At 41.0% G+C, this 19,641-nt stretch overlaps 1 protein-coding gene across 2 annotated transcripts in view; it reads left to right on the plus strand.

The window, feature by feature from the left end:
• Nucleotides 1-19,641, plus strand: part of FDFT1 (farnesyl-diphosphate farnesyltransferase 1) — a 27,086-nt gene continuing 7,445 nt past the window's right edge. The window contains exons 1-7 of one of the 2 annotated variants that reach the window (XM_033134527.1): nucleotides 1-288; nucleotides 7,461-7,558; nucleotides 8,333-8,516; nucleotides 11,409-11,537; nucleotides 12,916-13,107; nucleotides 16,854-17,030; nucleotides 19,098-19,250. In XM_033134527.1, the coding sequence (XP_032990418.1) occupies nucleotides 190-288; nucleotides 7,461-7,558; nucleotides 8,333-8,516; nucleotides 11,409-11,537; nucleotides 12,916-13,107; nucleotides 16,854-17,030; nucleotides 19,098-19,250 (1,032 nt within the window). In that variant the 5' untranslated portion in view covers nucleotides 1-189. Of the gene's footprint in view, nucleotides 289-7,190; nucleotides 7,559-8,332; nucleotides 8,517-11,408; nucleotides 11,538-12,915; nucleotides 13,108-16,853; nucleotides 17,031-19,097; nucleotides 19,251-19,641 lie in introns of those variants that run through there. The other variant, XM_033134526.1, reaches the window with a different exon arrangement.

The following is a 19,641-nucleotide window of genomic DNA, read 5'->3' on the forward strand; positions in this document are numbered from 1 at the left end:
CTTGCGGCGCGAGAGCCGGAGGACCGCGGAGTTGGGCGAGAAGTGGGCGTGGCGTCGCCGCGCTGGGCCCTCCTCCATTCCCGTCCCGCCCACCGCGCAGCCGCTGCCTCATCCATCCTTAAGTGCCGGCGGGTGCCAGCCAGAGGTATTCACCAGGTGACTACCAAGGCCTGACCGCCCGCTGCCAGAATGGAGTTCGTGAAGTGCTTGGGGCACCCCGAGGAGTTCTACAACTTGCTGCGCTTCCGGATGGGGGGCCTGCATAAGGTGATACCCAAGATGGACCAGGTGGGTCGAGCATCCTTGCCTCCCAGGCCGGGCGTTGACGCTACTCGCGGCGGCCGCCTTTCGGGCCTGGCCGGGTGGGCCCCAAATCGGGGGCGAGGGGTGGGGCGAGCGGGTGCTAAACGCCTCAGACTCCCTCCTTCCCTCTAGGAACAGATCCCCGCCTCGTCAGGCAACCCCACTTGCCCAGCTTGGTCCATTCTCCTTTTATCCCAACGTGGGGCCCAGGTGGGCTTGGTTCCCTAGACAGGACTCCCGGCCCTTCCCTCCCCCAAGTTGTCTTGCTGCTTAAAATGTTTCTGCCCCGTCAAGACACTGGTTTTCAGGTAGTTTGGCTTCCCATTTCGTTCTGTCCGTGAGCACTGACGTTTATCTGTGTTCTAATACGTGGTTTACAAGACTGAGATTATATGGATAGTTTAAGTAGGAGGACCTTTCAGAGGAATGTGTGAACAAACTGAATTATCCAAATATTGTCACGTGAATACCTTTCCTGGAGTGAAACCTGACCCATACTCACAGTTTTCTCTTACACCATCTCCTCCAGAAGCTTCTCTCACTTTTTTATAACACATTTACTCCTCCAAGTTCTTCTATATGTCTGTGGGTTATCTACGTTGTTGGCTCCTTTAAGTCCAAACCTGGTTTTATTTGTTTATTTTTCATCTGACTCATTCCTGTATCCTTCGTTAAATGAATACCTCCGACCCCTCGAAGGACAGGCGGAGAAAAACAAAGGCCCGCCCTCGGTAGGAGTACCAATCCCACTCGCCTACCTTTTTCCCCCCCGCTCCATTTAGCTTCTAGGATGTGGTATTTGTAAAGCAGGATGGCAAGTACAAATAAGACACTCAAAGGGCTCACCATCTTGTCAGGTCAATAAAACGTTACAGAATTGTTCATAGAAAGCTTAAGGAAGGCACCACCACGAGATGCCTTTTCATGTCACCTGGGAACCTCCCTCCACCGTTTTCTCTAGCACTATTTTACCTTAAGTCAGTCCCATATTGTGAGTGGATCGTGACTATCTAAGTAGCAGTCTCACACACATTTGTGTCTTTCCACAATGTCAGACTTTATTAGAAATAAACCATCGATCTAGTCCTGACTCAATTTACCACGGGCATTAACTAAGGCTCCAGCCCGAGGATAAGCTTCCAATAGTTGAGGTAGAGTGGTTTCACACAAGGGGGTCACACCGGTTTGCAAGCAATAGGATTAGGCAAGGCAAACAGAGTCTTACGAAAGAAGGATGAGAGAGAGAGTCCGGTGTTCAATGAGAGTCCCTACAGCACTGGAGTGTCAGGCCGAGCTGGTGAGACGGTCAGGAGACAAGTCTTCAAGCGCTCTGTCTGGGACGAGTGCAGGTGCGGCTGTCAGCTGGTCAGTTGAGGCCTGAGCGATGAGCCATCAGAGAGCTTCTGATTTTATGCTCAAGACTGGGTGCAGTGCCCCCATCTGCAGTCCAATAAATGGTCCCATTCCACCCTGCATAAGGAGTTAATCTGCTTAGGGCTTCACTGGGTACACCTTTCACAGGATGCTGTGACATGACTGCCACTTTGTGACTGACATAACTATCAGTCATAATTAATGTTCTATACACATAGTCTTGTATTGTGGTTATTTGAGTATTGGCTTTATGTTCCCCAAATCCCTTTCAGATTTAAGATTCTGTATGTGATTCTGGATTTTAAGCGATTAAAAAATAGGAATCTTGTTTGATGTACCTTTAGTGAATTAATGAACTGGGTGCACTGCTCTCAAGAAACATCTAGCTTTTTAAACAAGATAAACGTTTTAAGTAAATGCCAGATTGTAGTAAATGCCATAACGAAATTCATAGAAAGGAAAAATTACTTCTGACTAGAAAAAGGGATTAATCTTTTGAGGAATGCCTAAAGAAAATACAGCTTCAAATTGCTCCTGAACAATTGTGCCTTGTTCAAAGGATATTAGTTTAATTAGAGATTCTTACTAAGAGTTCTTACTTGGAGCTTTTCTGAAGTTATTTGCAAATATTTACGTTACTGTATATTGTATGTTTTAGGGGAGGGGAATGATATCCACTATTACCAGATCTGTGACCAAAAAACAGATAATGAATAATCACTGCTTTACAATCCAGATTGTACAGTCTCCTGTACACATACTGTGACAGGTAATTTACTACCTGTGGAGACCGCCCACTCCATCTCCAGATAGTTCTGGTTTTTAGGTCACGACACCTTATAGTGAGCTGAACTTTCACTCTGTCCTCCCTCAGGAGCCAGAGAGTCTAAACCTTGTTTTGTAATACAGCACCTGAAGTGTTTTAAGAGAATTCTCATATTCTCTCTAAGAATAGTGATCTACAAGCCAAATGTTTTGTGTTCTTCCATTTTTTATCTGTTGCTCTTTCCAGATCATTTATTTACCAACCTAGTCTCTCTCCCTTTAAATTCTCTTGTTCAAAATTGAACAATACTTTCGGTGTGGTCTGAACTTTAAATTCCTTTTTTATGGATGTCATATTTCTAATTAACATAGGTTAAGATTGCTTTAACTTTAAAAATATATTTTAATTATGAAATATTTCAAACAAATAGAAAAATGCTGGAATACTATACCAAACCATTTTGTGTCTCTCCCCAAGATTAACTATGTATTGTTTTAGCTGTATTAGCTTCTTCTTTTTGTTGTTGTTGTTAAGAAATAAAATGTCCAGCTACATATAAAATCCTTTTCCATCTTACCTTTCCCCCACACCAGTATTCATTGATTTTTGTTTGTTTGTTTTTGGCAGTCTCATCATGCTGTAGACTTAGAATTGTGATCAGTCCAGATCCCTAATTGTACTTGTTCAGGACCTGTTCTTCCATCTTGATGGCAGACCTGCTGAAAGACTTTTTAAACATAGATCTTTTACAGTTTAGATAAAAGGTGTCATACGTAATAAAGGCTAACATTTATTGAGCTATTGCTATGTGCCAATGACTGTTTTAAACACCTTACGTCTATTATGTAAACCTTCCAGGAACTCTATGAGGAAGCTACTATAATTTTTCTTGTTTTGTAAAGATGAAGAAACAGTCACAGAGAAGTTACCACCAGGCCAACCCAGGCTTGTCTGAAAATCTCCATGCTTCCGTTTGGTGGCCACCTGGGATAAAGAGCATAGGCTTTGACTGGTCCCAGATAGCTGATCAGATGCCAGCTCTGTCACATGTGCTCCCGGTACATGACAGGCACTTTATGATTCCTAGTTCCTTTCTTCCCTCCCAGTTCTGCTGTGTATTAGCTTTCTTCCTCTCTCCCTCCCTCCTTACCTCTCTCCCTCCCCTCCTCCAACAAATATGTGACCACCAGTTGCATGCCAGATATTGTTCTAGGTGCTAGAGATAGAACAATGAACAAGATAGGTGAAGGACCTAGCTTTCATGAACCTCACGTTCTAGTGGAAGAGAGAATGAAAAAAACAAACAAAAATACGATATTTCAGGTAGAGAGAAGTACTACAAAGAAAAATAACAGGGCAAGGGATCTGAGTGTCTGAAGATAGGGGACACAATTTATAAGATTGGGTCGAGACTTGACTTCTCTATGTCTTATTTTCCTCTGTATAAAATGAGCCTATTGGGGAAACAAACAGAAACAAAACAGTGGCATTAGTAACCACTAGAAGGGTAGGAGGTAATGGGTGGCCATGATAGGGGGTAGGAGAAAGACTTGACACTATCATCTTTTGAAGTTTTTCATAAGTGAGGTAGGCTATTCCAACCCTTCTAGCTCTGAGATTGGATGAACAGTACTTTACAATATTATTTGGTTTAATTGCAGGTTTTCTGGGTCCTTTTTAACCCCCATGAGCCATTTTAAAAAGATAGTTGAGTGTACATTTAATTAGAGGAAACATAGGAAAAACCATTTTCCTTCCCTTACCATTATTTTAGTTTTCCTCTTAAGTAACAAAGAAGCTGGGAGAAAATGTACACTTAGCAGATATTGACGGCTGATTATTTCGATCAGAGAAGGATTTGGTTGTAGAAATTTAGGGTTTGGTAAATTTGATTTATACTGAATTTTTAGGAGCATATCAGTAACTATAGGGACATACTGCCACCTGCAAGTTGTGACATCACTCTGAGGACACATAATGGAAAAAAGCAGGTGTTTTGTACTGATGCAATTCTGACTTCTACCAAGTCTTAAGTCTTGACTCAATTAGTTGAATAACTTTCGGTAACTTAACCTCTGAGCAGCAGTTTGTTTACCTGTAAAATAGATACCAGATCACAATCGCTTAACCACAATTTCCCAACTCCAAAATGATAGGAAAACAAAGAGTTTTTTCATGAGTTCTGGCTCAAGGTCTTCAGCAGCAAAAACAAGCCCTGCATTAAAGTGATCCTGCTTAGTATAAATATTCAAATGTTTTGCTGAAGAATTGTTAACACCAATTATGGGATGCTACTCGACAAAGCATATGTATGCATTGTATGGCCTGCTTTCTAAAACACAAAAAATTCAGATTTCTGCTACACCTCTGGCCATGAAGATTTCATGAGGATTATAGGTCTGTAATACCTTCCTTAAAGGGTTTTGTAAGGATTTAAAAGGTATAGCAGGTTAAGTGAGAACTTGCTGTAATGTTTGTATTATTCTTGGCATGCACTAGCTGCCCAGTAAATGGTAGTTAGTATTCTGTTGTTACATAAATTCAGCTCTCAAGTTTGTGGGTTTTATTTCCCGTTCTGAGGGAACCTGGGTTACTTAAAGTCTAAATGGAAGGCTGTGGGGAGGCTTGGTAGCTGTTCACTTGTGGACAGCTTGAAACTGGAGCCCCAGTCATGGGAGTTCAGTCTTGTACTTGTAGGCACTGCACACTCTGCCTCTAAGTGCCCCGCATCCCTGTTTGCTCTCACTTGAGTGCTCATGGGAGTGCAGTTAATCTCGGCAGACATCAGGAGGCTCTAGGGACAGGCCACTGTAGCACCGCTTCCCCACCTCCCCAGCTTGGGGGAATGAAGCAGTGGACATTGTTTGTGAGTAGTGTTTTCCATAGTGTGCTTAATAGTTATGTCTTCCTGTATCTTGGTAATTTGAGGAAATTTATTGTTACAGGGTGAGGTACTGACACAAGTAGGTGACAGGAAAAAGAATGACGGGGGAAGGAGACAGGGAAGTGACTTGTTGACTTCAGTCCCCTTTAGGAGTGGAGGCAGGTGTGTTGGAAAGGAGGGGTACTGCTCGCCAAGAGTGCTGCCCTTCAGAGCCAGTGTGACTGCGCCACAGTGTTTATGGAAACTCATGGTTAGATAGCAGGCCCCAGACCATTAGTGGTAGCTGAGCATTAAAGCATTTGGCAACGCAGAAGGGAATCATTGTGGCCTGATAACAGCAGTTTATGTGAAGAGCTGGCCTGGATGGAGCTCAGTACATAGCTCTTACTCGGTTTCTTTTATTTTACTGTGAAATCTTGATTCTCCACATTTTGAGAGGAAAGGAGCTGGTGAATCGTTTTTAAATGCTCTGTGAATGTAGTTATTAAACCTTCACTGAGTATTTTTATATGCCAGACACTACTAAATGACTTTTAATATATGGTGCTCAGTATATATTAATATTTACTAACAATTTTGAATTGAACATGGCAATAAAATTCTCATAATTATTACTTTTTAAAAGCCTTATTAGTCAAAAGTGACTAACATGCATGCAAGCCATGAAATTCAGGAAATACACACAAAAAGGACATAGTTCACCTAGATGCCACCGGGGTCCACGGTTCGCTGTTAACATTCCAAAGTGACTATGGGATTTCCGACCAGTGGATATGCCATATGTTGTGTTTTTAACCACTCCCCTGTTAGATATTTCAGATATTACCCATTTCTCTTTTTAAAAGAGTAGGGGAGACGGGGGTATATATGGGAACTCGGTACTTTCGAATCAATTTTCCTGTGAACCTAAAACTGCTCTGAAGTATGTCTCTATACACACGAAGTTCTTTCTGATATTTTTGCATATCATAAAGCTTTTTTTCCTGGAAAAACAGTCCTCCTTTGCCTTAGGGAAGAGTAAAACTCAGGAAGCTGCTCTTTACAGCTCACTGATTTGAAAGGGAAAGCCGATTAGAAAGATTAGAAATCTTAAAAGGAATAAATAGCTAGCTTTCCAGAGGATAGTAGAGGCTTGACAGGTGTTAAAGAAAAAACAGAACTGGACAGTAGTTAATGCGGTAAAAACAGATTGTATTAAGAAAAGCTATTGCAGTAGGGGAAAGAGACTTCAGTATAGAACTGTGTTCAATTCTGAATACAAGGGAAAGGGGGTTTATAGCCAAGGAGCAGAGTGGAGGGGTGGATGGAGGGAAAATTTCTAAGAGGAAATCTCTGGGGCAGGGGCGTTCTGGCTCAAAGACCTAACGGCATTCTTGGGATGGTGGGGGGTGAGAGAAACCCGGTCAGATAGTGAGTGTGATCAGATATCCAAGTTTGAGAGTCTGGCTAAACTAAATCAGGATTTTTGCTAAAATTGGGCAAGGCAAAGATAGAAGTGCAAAAATGGAGAATTCAAGGGAGTCTGAACAAAGTTTGGTCAAGGAGAGATGCTGTCCCAGGGAGGAAAAGCAGGCTTCCCCAAAGTGGACCGTTCCGTTAGCAGCCTGTGGGTTCTGGGGAGAAGGAGATGGAGAGGAAGGAGCTGGGGGGCGAAGGGTTTGTAACTCGGGACGCGGGGTGGGGCCAACTCGGAGGGCCTGGGCCTCACGTGTGGGGCGGGCGGATCGGGCGGAATGCCTGCTCCGTGCTCCGCCAGTCCCAAGCCTATAGGAAGGGAGGGAGAGTCCGCCCCACCCCTCGGTGGGCGCCTCCCAGCTCGGCGCGGCTCTATGGAGGAAAACCTGCGCTGGCCCCGCGCTTCTCATGGCCGCAGCTGCCTGCGGCATCAAGGCCATGGCCCTCTTTAAGCGGACCTTGGTACTCAGCCCGGCCGCTGCGCCCCGGTGCGCGGGCACCGGCATCCCCCCGCGCTGCTGCCCCTTGCCTCCTGCTGCCTGGCCCTGCAAGGACTGGCTGCGGGGCTCCGAGGGCGTCTGCAGCAGGCTGCGGAGCCCGCCGGCCGCCGGCCGCCTGCCCCAGTCCCACTCCTGCTGCTCCACGTCTCCCACCTCCGTGTGTCTTATCTGCCCGCAGGACTCGCTCAGCAGTAGCTTGAAAACTTGCTACAAGTATCTGCATCAGACCAGTCGCAGTTTCGCAGCAGTTATCCAGGCGCTGGATGAGGAAATGCGGTGAGTGTCGGAGGCAGGTACTTTTGATGTGGGGGAGGAAAGCTTTTCCAGGGGGCTTTGAGTCCTTCGAAGCTACTTTTTGGCATAGCCCCTCGCGTTGCAGTCTCTGTGCTGTGGTGGCTTAAGCAGAATATGCGCCACTTGAGTGAAGGAAATGTCCCCTGTAGAAATGCCCATGTGTTTACTTTATAAATTGCCCTTCTAGGCAACTCGCCATCTACCATTAATAATGGCCCTGCAGGGAAGGGGTGGGGTGGTGTTTATTAACATTTTTTTCTGGCAGCTGAACTTGTCTCTGGGCCGGTCATGTATTTTTCTTGGCTTTATGTATACTCCTTTGCATTTCTAGTATACTGGGTTAATTCTTCTTAAATTGCCTCTGTGTAGATTACATACATCCATGAATTTAGACCAACTGCCACTATGTGTGATAGTATTCATACTGAGAAGTTGTGTCTTTTGACTTTAGTTTTATCTGCAGAATTAGTTCATCTAAACATTTGGTCTTTGTACAGTTGTTCTATGTTAGTTAAATGCAACTTATTCTGGGAGTAGTAGTGACATCCAGCTGATAAGTTTTTTTATTTCATTTTTTATGAATAAACTACAGAAGTCCATTGCTCCCTTCTAAAAAAGGAAAACTAAAATGTCTGAAGTATGAAAGGCTTGGATGTTCTTTCATAGTTCTGCAGGGTATAGAACGAGATGCTATTTTAAAATAAATACCTTTGGAAGTTTGTTCCAATACATTAATAGTTTTTCCTTTTTTCACAGCCATGCGGTATGCATATTTTATCTGGTTCTCCGAGCTCTGGACACTCTGGAAGATGACATGACTATCAGTGTAGAGAAAAAGGTCCCACTGTTACACAACTTTCACTCTTACCTGTATGAACCCGACTGGCGGTTCATGGAGAGCAAGGAGAAGGATCGACAAGTGCTAGAGGACTTCCCAACGGTAGTGAAACTACAGCTCTCTTCTGCATATGGTTGTGTTTCTAATTGATGATGTACTGTCAGCGAGCCGGTTATAACCTATAACCAGTTATAGGTTATTTTACCTATAGAGAATGGTAAAATAAGCAATCTGAGGGCTGCATAGTATAATGTGATGGTTAAGACTGAAGCTAGACTGCATGGGTTGGAATCCCAACTCCCACTTACTAACTGATGCTTAGTTACGTAGCCTGTCTGTGCCTCATTTTTCTTTTTCATCTATGGAATAGAGATAATACTAGTACCTACTTCATTGTATTGTTGTGAGGAGTAAGAGTTCATATAGGTAAAGGTCTTAGCATGTTAGCTACTATTATTATTAATATGTTGTTTGGAAGTCCAATGTTTATTCCTGTGGAAAGATGCATTCAAGTTCCAATGTCGTAAAAGATGGATTCTCAGGCTAGCTCACAAAACCTACTGGCGATATAATGCAGTCTAAGTATGTAGCACTGCTGGCTTCTTGGGTACTGTAAGCCTGGTAGCGTGGACATGTTGCGCACGATGGATAGTGGCTGGTGTAGGAGCAGGCTCTCAGCAGCTGGGGTAAAGACGGAGAAGCAGGGGATCCTCTGCTGCTTACAGCTGTGTGATCCTGGACAACTTCCTTAGCTGCTTTGCCTTAGTTTCCTCATTTGGAAAGTTAGAGCTGTGAGGATTGAATAAATTCATGTGTATAAAATATTTAGAATAGTGCCTGTTGTATACTAAGTATTCTGGAAGTATTAGTTATTCAGTCTATTCTGTTGGAGTAAAGTGGGTTTTAATTAAAATCTTGAGCTTTAGAAAATCCCACAAGTTTATGTGTTACATGTAACCAGGTCCTGCTGTTCTGGAATTTGCATGTTTTATCACACAAGTGATTCTTTCAGATCTCATAAATAAAGTTTTGATTTAGCAAAGCCTCATGTTCCCTGATAGCCCAAAGAAGCCCATCTTTTGTACACAGTTGCCAGAATTTTTGGAAGAATAGTCCTTATGTGGCTCTTGCTATTGAAACAAATCTATATTTCTGAGTGGAGAGGGGAGAAATCTACCCATTACGTAAGAATGTTTGAGAAAGACTCCTTTGGAGCAAGGGCTGTTTCATATTACAGATATCATGTCTTCAGTGTCAATGCCAAAAATAAAATACAAACCAAAAAAGTCTATGACGAATAATCAGGTGGCGTTGATACAGTATAATACAGTACAAAAGCAGGAGAAAGAAAAAGAATCTGAAAAATAATTGGGTGAGGAATTAGAGCTCACACCTTTCTCCATTATACTCTCCCAGCTACCCTTCCTTCATGCCCTTGGAATCACCTGGAAGGACAAGAAAAGGCCCTCCTGGCTCACTTCTTTAGGCAGAGCTTGTTGTTTATTCCTAGAGACTGTGAAATTGGGCGCCAAGTGTGGAGAGAGTCAGCAATGCTCTCTCTCCCTCTCTCAGGTTTCTGGGAAAACACAGAGCTCATTGCCACTCTTTCCTAGGTATTTTTGTTTTCATTTTTTGAATTGTATAATCATATAATAAGTACCGAAGAGTTGCTGAAGGGGATGGTTCAGATTCAGCAGTGAAGTGTTTATTCTGGAGTGTTGGTTTTCTGAGTCTGGCTGCTCCTCCTCCCCCACCTCACTGACCTTTCCTCTTATAAATAGAACTGACCTAGCCAAGGATCTGTTGAAAGAACCCCAGAGAGATTCAGGGATTCAAATAACCTTTGATAGAGTTGCTCATTTGTTTCAATCCACAATAGGAGTTACCATTTGGCTTTGCCTTGGAACAGCTGTTCTGGAAAGAACAGTGTTCTGGAGTCACTAGCTTGGTTTTTATGGATTTTGGGGGGTTTAACAGTTGATGTTCATCACGGTAATCCTCAGGTACCTTAGGCCCTGAATCCCTGCCGTGTGTAGTACCCAGCTGGTGTTCTTTCAGGTCTTTAAATGTAGGTGCTCCCTGAGGAAGTTTTTCTGACCTTTCTGTAAACACAGACCAAGTATTTCTCACACTCCTGATGCTTAACAAAGTCTATTCACTGTTTTCAGTATTGTGCGTTGGGTCTATTACTATAGCATTTTATTTATGAAGTTTTATGCTGTTTTTATATTGTATTTTGATAACCTTTAAACATGAATTTGAACTTGTAAACAAGATATTTGTACAGTAGGAATGAACTTTAAAAACATCAGTAGTACTTGTCTCCAGTAGAGCTTGGGCTATGAAAAAACTGTTGGGTAGCGTTCCTCCGTTCCTCCGTTCCTCCGAATGAGCTAAACAGAGTTGTTTAAGGAGTTAAAAAGTATCGCCGTGTAGTGGGGGAGACACTGTATAGCTTTGTGATATAAATTTGGGAACTAATGATAGAATCTGGTTAGCTGATCCTCTCACTAGACTGGAAACTACAGGGGCAGGAGTTTCTGCTGGTTTCAGGCTGTCTATCCCCAATGCCTGGACAATGCTTGTTACTTAGGAAGTGCTCGAGAAGTTGCACTAATCAATTTTCACTATTACGAGGTTTATCTGAAATGAGGCTTTCTCCCTAACCTTCTTACACTTATGCTCAGTTTTATGTTGAAGCATTTTGTTTATTATACATTGGAAAGATGAGTATGTAGTGAGACTTTGAATCTTCTTTTGAGTCTGGAAACTAGTATTTTAGACCCTTCTATTGTAATATTTGTAAAATCTGCTGGATTTATTATTCAATATATAGAAAACTAATAGAGCCTGGATGTTGGGCTTATAGATGAATCATCGGAGAGTCTTAATTAACGAGTTCTGTTACTTTGCTTTATGATCTATAGGAACCATGTTTGTTCCCAGTATAAATACATATTTCATGTATATATTTTTTTCTGATGTCCATTTCAGATCTCCTTCGAGTTTAGAAAACTGGCTGTAAAATACCAAACAGTGATTGTTGACATTTGCCGGAAAATGGGATTTGGGATGGCGGAGTTTTTGAATAAGCACGTGACATCTCAACAGGAGTGGGACAAGGTTCGTGTCTTGGTAAAGTTGTGTGTGGTGCGTAAGACAGAGCTGGCAGTACTCATGGTTCAGAATGAGTTCAGAATGAGGAAAAACTTGTCTACCAGTTCCAGGATTTCTGGTTTTACAACCTATCTGTTTAGCTTGAATTGAATGTCTCATCATAAATACTTAATAAGGGCTTAGTTTAATACTTGAAATAATTCATGCCCTAGAGAGTTTATCATTAAGTTAGGCCAAAGTAGATAGAACTCGTCCCAGAGGTACAGACATTAAGCTTATAAAAATGTCTCTGATTTGCTGTGAAATTTTAAGTAAATTGCTAGATTACTTCATGTAATTAGAGATACCAGTTTTCATATCTTAAATATGTGGGTTTTGTTATTTTCTTCTTTTCCATTACCGAGTGTGTGTGTCTGTATACGTATGTTAGTATCTGAGTCATTTCCACTTCCATCTTAACACAGATTACTTTTGAACTGTTAACATGGCTGTTTCCTTAGACATAAGTGGTTCATGAGAACCCACAGGTATTAATTTTGGATTGTAGGTGTATTATGGGAAGTACAAGTACTCTCTAATACCCTGGTTCTTCCGTTCCCATCACCTCTTTACAGAAATAAGACAATATGAGGTGTTCTAAGTGTCTTGACACTCCCCAGCCCCCAATTCATATGGTGGTTATAAATGAGTCTGTGTGGGGATGAGCTGTGGGAGACCCCACGTGGGTGAGGCTGTCTTCTTCAGGAGGCACAGTAGCTGGAAAGTGCTAGGAGAGCAGAGGATGTGGCAAATAAAATTACAGTGGCTTTTGTGTGGCCAGAGTTTGTTCCTGACCAGTGGCGGTGAAAGGCAGGAGTTAGGGGGCTGGGAGAGAGTGCTTATCTCGACAAAGTGACCTAATTGACTGTGGGGACTAAACTAAGTATGCAAGAGAGGGAGGGGGCTTGCCCCTTTTCCCTAAGAATGGCATTTGTGAGACTCATTACCCCAACACAAGCAAAGACATTTTAAGCATGTAAATTCCCTCACTGGGGATTTTATTCCCTCACTGCCTTCACTGTCACTTTTGGATATCAGAAAGTTTACTTATTTATTTTTATAATCTTTTAATTCCAGAAGCCGTGCATGTGCATTGTAGAAATACAGAAAATACAAGTAAAAAAATAAAAACATCACACTAGAGATCACTTTTGTTAAATCTTTTGTGCACATCCTTCTTGGATGTTTTTTACTCCTTACCATGTACATAGTGTATGTTTGTGTTTTTTAATCAAAATGAGATCTTGTACATTTTGTTTGGAACCTGTATTCTTTGTAGCTAATGAGCTCTAGCATTTCCATTTTAGTAAAAATTTCATTCTTAAAGAACTTTCTTCTTTTACAGTACTGCCACTATGTTGCTGGACTGGTGGGAATTGGCCTTTCTCGTCTGTTCTCGGCCTCAGAGTTAGAAGACCCCTTAGTTGGCGAAGACACAGCGTGTGCCAACTCTATGGGCCTCTTCCTGCAGAAAACTAACATCATTCGTGATTATCTGGAAGACCAGCAAGAAGGAAGAGAATTTTGGCCTCAAGAGGTAACAAATTCAGGAGATTTGGGGAAAAATAATTTTAAACACTTTCTGAAAACAAACCATTCAACCCTTTTAATTGCAAGTGACAGAAACCCAAATTAAACTATCTTAAGCAATGTAAAAGAATGTATGAAGTAGGTTAAGATTTAGTTTGCTTCACGTAGGTAGACTGGCTGAATCCGGGGATTTGAACCATGTAATCAGGCTCGGTCCCCTTTATCTCTCTCTCGACAGGCATTCTCCATGTGGTGGATATAACAACCCGTGACTCACAACCTGCTAGGTTAATAAGAAAAGTCCTTAGGAAGGCCTGGTTGGTATGGCTTGGTTCCTGTGCCCATCCCTTAATCAATTACTATAGCCAGAGTGTCCAAACCTGGATTATCACATGGAATGGATTCCAGGGAAGAAGTGTTCCAGGGAAAGAAGAGGGAAAGGATGCTAGATAGGCAAAAACTTACAGATGTTCATTTTAAGAAACGAGTTGATCTTTGACAATTAGGGAAAGAAAAGGCTTTGACACTGATTTTATTCAGAAGGAAAGCTAGGAAATCTTATGACTATTTGCTCATTTTATTCTAGCATTTACCTTTTGCTTTCCATAAAATGGTTTCCTAAAACCAAGTGCTTTTAAAGTGAAAAATGGCAGATGGCAAAGTGGGGAAAATATTTGCAAATTATACTGCAGGTAAAGGGTTAATATTCCTAATATTTTTTAAAAATTGCAAAAAGTTAAAGACCAAATGCCCTATAGAAAAAAGGGACAAAGAGAAAAGAACAGATAGCTCACAGAAAGAAAGATGCAAATAATCCTTAAACATTTGAAAAGATGGTCAGTCTTACTCTTAATAATAAAAATTCACATTAAAACTAGCCTGAGCTCAGACACCATAGTTTTTCAAGCTTCCTGGGTGACTTATGCAGCCAGGGTGGAGAAACAGCTCTTGTCCACTCCTCCTTTGACACCATGGCTCACGTAAGGGAAAGGGGCCTGTCTCAGGATCCCCAGTGAGCTAGTGGCCTCCCCGGAAGGGAAGCCTCGGTCTCCTGGGTCCCAGCCCAGCGCCTGTCCATTGTACCACACTGACTCTCAGATGGGCACATCACCCAAGTGTGAATCACGAGTACCAGCTCTGCTGTTCTGCACACACTTCACCTCCCTCTTCTGTGAAATAGAAGCACAAAAAGAACTACAATTGACCTTCGAATAGCGTGGGATTGGACTGCCCAGGGTCTGGTTATATGTGGATTTTTAAAAATACATATTTGGTTGGCCTTTTATATCCCTGGGTTTGGCATCCATGGATTCAACCAACAGTATTTTTGATCTGCAGTTGGGAATCCGTGAATGTGGAGGGCCGACTGTATATATTGTTCTATATCATTTTATATAAGGGACTTGAGCATCCGCAGATTTTGGTATCTGGGGGTGTCCTGGAACCAATCCCCTGTGAATTCCAGGGGATGACTATTTATGTTTTGGGGGAGTCAAAAGTATCTGTGGATTTTCTATCGTTGTATTGATATCTAAATTGTCAGATCAGGTAGCTATTGCTACTATAATATCTCCTTTCCACCTTAGTCTTAGTTTGATGCTCACCACCCGTCTTTATGTTGACGACTTGAGTCATTTTGGTTTTCTGAAGCCTGTGCTCTGGTGGACAGGAAAGACCCATGAAAATAATAATTCCTTGTGTTTATACATTTTGGTAACAGTTGTCTGTGTCCTTTATATTTGAAGGTCAGTTTTCCTGGATATAAAGTTTTTAGCTCACATTTATGAGTATCTTATATGTGTTACTCTACTTTCCTCTGTTTTAAAGACTGGCTGTTGAAAATTTTGATGATAATTTTTTTTTCCTTGTAAATTATGGGTTCTTTTCCTTGGCGGTCACTGTCTAGACCCATTACCATTGGAGATGCCAAGTGGTGCTATCCTAATTCTATCATCCTGTCTGTATTTATTAGCTGGAATTTTGAATTTTGTGAAAATGGTGGTAGTGGTGGCAGCAGCTTAGTTTTGGGATTTTCCCAAGTTCTCACAAAACAAGATGAAATAACTCGACCAAAAAAACCCCAAGAACTAAACAAACATACCCAGAATCCAGTCCATGGATAACATGTGCAGAAGCATTAAGTGACATAACATTCCCAGGAACTCCAAAACACAAGTAGATGCGGACAAAACACCAACACCACAAAACAAAACCTGTCTGCTGCCAGAGCCTGCACAGGGGAAAGCAAGGGCTGGCTACAGGGTATCCAACAGACCTGTAAGAGGAGAGGCCTCAAAAGAGCCAACAGATATTCACTGGACAGCAGGGTGGGCCCCTTTGAGAAGAACAGGTGAAATGAGAGGTGTCCCTTCTCCAGTAGTGGGGGAGTCCACTAATATCCAAGGAAGTAATGTTCCTTCTCCAGTAGTGGGGCTGTGGCAAAGCCTGGAGAAGCTGGAGTAGACTAGCCCCTTTGAAATGGACAATGACCAGCCAGGATTCTCTTCCAGGATTGAGCCCCACATTGAGGAATAAAATAAAAATTGAGCAGAAGAGACCTAAGTGTGACCTAAGTGACATCAACCAAATGCAACATATGGATCTTGTTTAGATCTTTATTTGAACAAACCAAGTAGAATATAAATTTAGACAATAGGATCATTTGAACACTAGCTACATATTTTGTATTCAGTGTTTATTGTTAATTTTTAGATGTGATAAGATGTGTACAAGAAGGTTCCTAGTCTTTTAGAAATGCATAATGAAGTACTTTGTGGATAAGTGGATATATCAGGGCTTTGATATAAAATAACTCCGGGCTGGAGTGGGGGGACATATAGATGGAACAAGATTGGCTAAATGTCAGTAATTGTTGAAGCTCATGGATGGATATATAGGAGGTCCGGTAACTGTTTTCTCCAAGTTCTGCAGAACAGTCTAATCCCATCAATCTCATTGGGTTTGAGTGCAAGTTAAGAATGGATGACAAATTTGACTTTCCATAGAATTTCCTAGTCCTTTTAGTACTAGTCACTTATGTTACGGAGTGTATAAAGGAACAGTAGTGTCATTCTATAGGAAGCTTAAGAATTACCCAAGAATAAAAGTAAGCTATTTTCTAGCTTCAGAGAATCCTCTGAACAATATTATTAATATTAAAAATTATCAAATGAATCCCGCTGTTGGAGTTGAGGATGTTATTTCACTTTCAAGTGACTAATATCCAAGGAAGTAATGTTCTTAAAGTATAGACCCAGCTCATTTTCCCCAGATAGGCTTATTTAGCAGTATTCTTGTCAGAATTGGGACTGTGATGTTCATCATTAATTAGTTTGAGGCTTGGCAATCGAGAATGTTTAGCTTGTGGTACAATTGTAGCTGATTTTGTATATATCAGGTTATTTTTTCAGGAGTAGACTAATGCTTTCTGAATAACAGGAGGCCTGTTTAGTCTGAGATGATCAAAGTATTGCTTAGGCCATAACTGCATTAATTGTCTCGAAGGAGCACTTGCCCGAATACCTAACAGACTCTTAGGTTGTGATTAGACCTAGACTCTAGTGGTAGTCATAACTAGCCAGTGGGTGGAGCTAAAAACAGAATTGATCTTGGTGATAAGTGAGTCAGCAGCTAAGAAAGACTTTACTGTGTATCGTATGTATCATAGTTCTTATTCACCAACATCCCTTCATATTGCTTGTACATTCTTCCCCTGTGTACATCTTGATTTCTTTTTTAACCTTACCTGTCTAGGTTTGGAGCAAGTATGTCAAGAAGTTGGGTGATTTTGCTAAGCCAGAGAATATTGATTTGGCTGTGCAGTGTCTGAATGAACTTATAACCAACGCACTACACCACATCCCAGATGTCATCACCTACCTTTCCAGACTTAGAAACCAAAGTGTATTTAACTTCTGCGCTATTCCACAGGTATGTAATGTGACTGGTCTTGTTGTATGTGGGAGGCAGAGGCTAAAGAGGGTGGTGTGGTGGTGGTGATGGGGGTGGGTAGAATGCATCCACTGTTTTGATGTGTTGTATTCAGGAATATGGTTCCTTAAAAAGATGGCTCTAGTTTATTTTCTTTTGCTCCGGGCAGGGAGCATTTCATAACACCTTCTCTTGGACTCAGAACCACCACACTGAGCTAAGCCTCAAGGTTAAGTCTACTTCTTTCCAGAACCTTCCAGAACCTTTTTTTCCCATGAAGTATTCTAAACTACTTAAATTCTTATCCTCACAGTTAAATCTGGGGCATTAGCATAGATTTATGGGGAGTGCTGAGTAAAACATAGGTGAAACTGTTAATCATTAAAAAGTCTTAATTCGGCACTTAATATTTACTGCCCTGTTCCTGGACTCAGGCTAACAGAACCTGATCCTGTGGACCTAGGCCTTTGATATTTTAGGAGCTTATGTATTTTAAATGTCTTTACCAGTTATTTTATTTTTTACTCAATTAAGTGAAGAAAGGCATAGGATTTAACTGATTTGGAAATTTGGTTTAATCTTGTTCTAATGACCAATCTTTTTTTAATTAAAAAATTTTTTTCAATTACAGTTGAAATTTTATTAATTTCAGGTGTACACCATAGTGATTAGGTGTTTATATACTTATGAAGTGATTATCCTGATAAGTCTAGTATGCATCTCACACCATACAGTTACCACAATATTCTTGACTATATTCCCTGTGCTGCACTTTATATCCGTGACTGTTTTATAACTGGCAAGCCAACAAAGGGTGACTATTGGAAACATATGAGGAACTTACACAACTTAACACCAAAAAGACAAACAATCCAATTAAAAATGGGCAGAGGACCTGAATAGGTATTTCTCCAGAGAGGACATACAGATTGTCAACAGATACACGAAAAGATGCTCAATGTCACTAATCATCAGGGAAATGCAAATTAAAACCACAGTGAGCTATTACACCTGTCAGAAAGGCTATCATCAATAAATCAACAAACAACACGTGTTGGTAAGGATATGGAAAAAGGGAACCCTTGTGTGTTGTTGGTGGGATAGCAAATTGGTGCAGCCACGATGAAAAAGAGTATGGAGGTTCCTCAAAAACTTAAAAATAGATATACCGTGTTTCCCTGAAAGTAAGGCCTAGCTGAACAATCAGCTCTAATGCGTCTTTTGGAGCAAAAATTAATATAAGACCTGGTCTTATTTTACTATAAGACTGGGTATAATATAATATAATGTAATATATAATAAAATATAATGTATAATATAACATATAATAAAATATAAATATAAATGTAAGACCGGGTCTTATATTAATTTTTGCTCCAAAAGATGCATTAGAGCTGATTGTCCAGCTAGATCTTATTTTCGGGGAAACACAGTACCATATGACCAAGCAATTCTACTTCTGGGTATTTATACAAAGAAATCTAATGACCCATCTTGAATGATTGTTGGAACTAAGATCTGTATGCATGACTTAGGTTTTCGTTTATCCTAGAAATTATTTACCTTTGAACATGGGAAACTACCTTCCCTTTTGTCTGCCCCCGCCCCCATGCCATTTTATTTTTTATGGATAATGATTATGTTTATTGTAAGGAACCTAGAAAAATATAGAAAATTCTTGTCAGATATTATTTTTTGAGATATATTTTTCAGATCTAATAACTCATTGTTCTAACATGGAAAATGTTGCTTTGGTTTGTGTTTTTTAATCCAAATAAAAAAGAACTTTCATGGCTAAACTATAAAATCATTTAAGACTGCAAAGACCACTTGATTATTCTGTGTTTTGAGAAAGGGAGGTATGGGAAATGTAAAAGTCTAGATGTGCTTTCTTCATGGGTATTTTTTCTTGGTTAGTTACATCTTAGCTCTTAGGCAGCTCTTTCTCATTCTACAGAAGGCTTTCTTACCTTTTCATAGTGATAATTGCTTACAGCACCATTTCTTACTCTTTTTTTCATGAAATGAAATGAATTAGTGTTTCTTTCCTCTCCTTATTACCTGTAGGTAATGGCCATTGCTACTTTGGCTGCCTGTTACAATAATCAGCAAGTGTTCAAAGGGGTAGTGAAGATTCGAAAAGGGCAAGCAGTAACCCTAATGATGAATGCCACCAACATGCCAGCTGTCAAGGCTATAATATACCAGTATATGGAAGAGGTAGGTTTTTATTTAACTACCTGTAATTTGTAGCTATTTGTATGATTTAAATAATGTCATTTATTTAAACATTTCATATTTGGATATTAGATGATCTTAACACACTCTGTTATGGCATAGAGACAGGAGTCGGTAGCCTTTATTAGGAAAAAGGGTGGACACGGTGCATAAAGGGAGCTGATTGTTCGGACTTAAAAAGACCATGGCGAGAGGAGAGGAATGAAGCAAGGTTTTAGGATGGAGATCCTAAGTAGAATTCTATTTTTTGTGCTGGGAGATGATGTTAGAGGCCACACTTCTTGTTTACAGTTGAGGAGTGTGAAGCTGAGGTTCTGTGTATGCTAATGTGTTGTCTGACTGAGTGGTTCCTGGACCCCATCCAGCACTTTTC

The sequence above is a fragment of the Rhinolophus ferrumequinum genome, chromosome 18, assembly GCF_004115265.2.
Source record: "Rhinolophus ferrumequinum isolate MPI-CBG mRhiFer1 chromosome 18, mRhiFer1_v1.p, whole genome shotgun sequence".
In the NCBI taxonomy this organism is placed as follows: Eukaryota; Metazoa; Chordata; class Mammalia; order Chiroptera; family Rhinolophidae; genus Rhinolophus; species Rhinolophus ferrumequinum.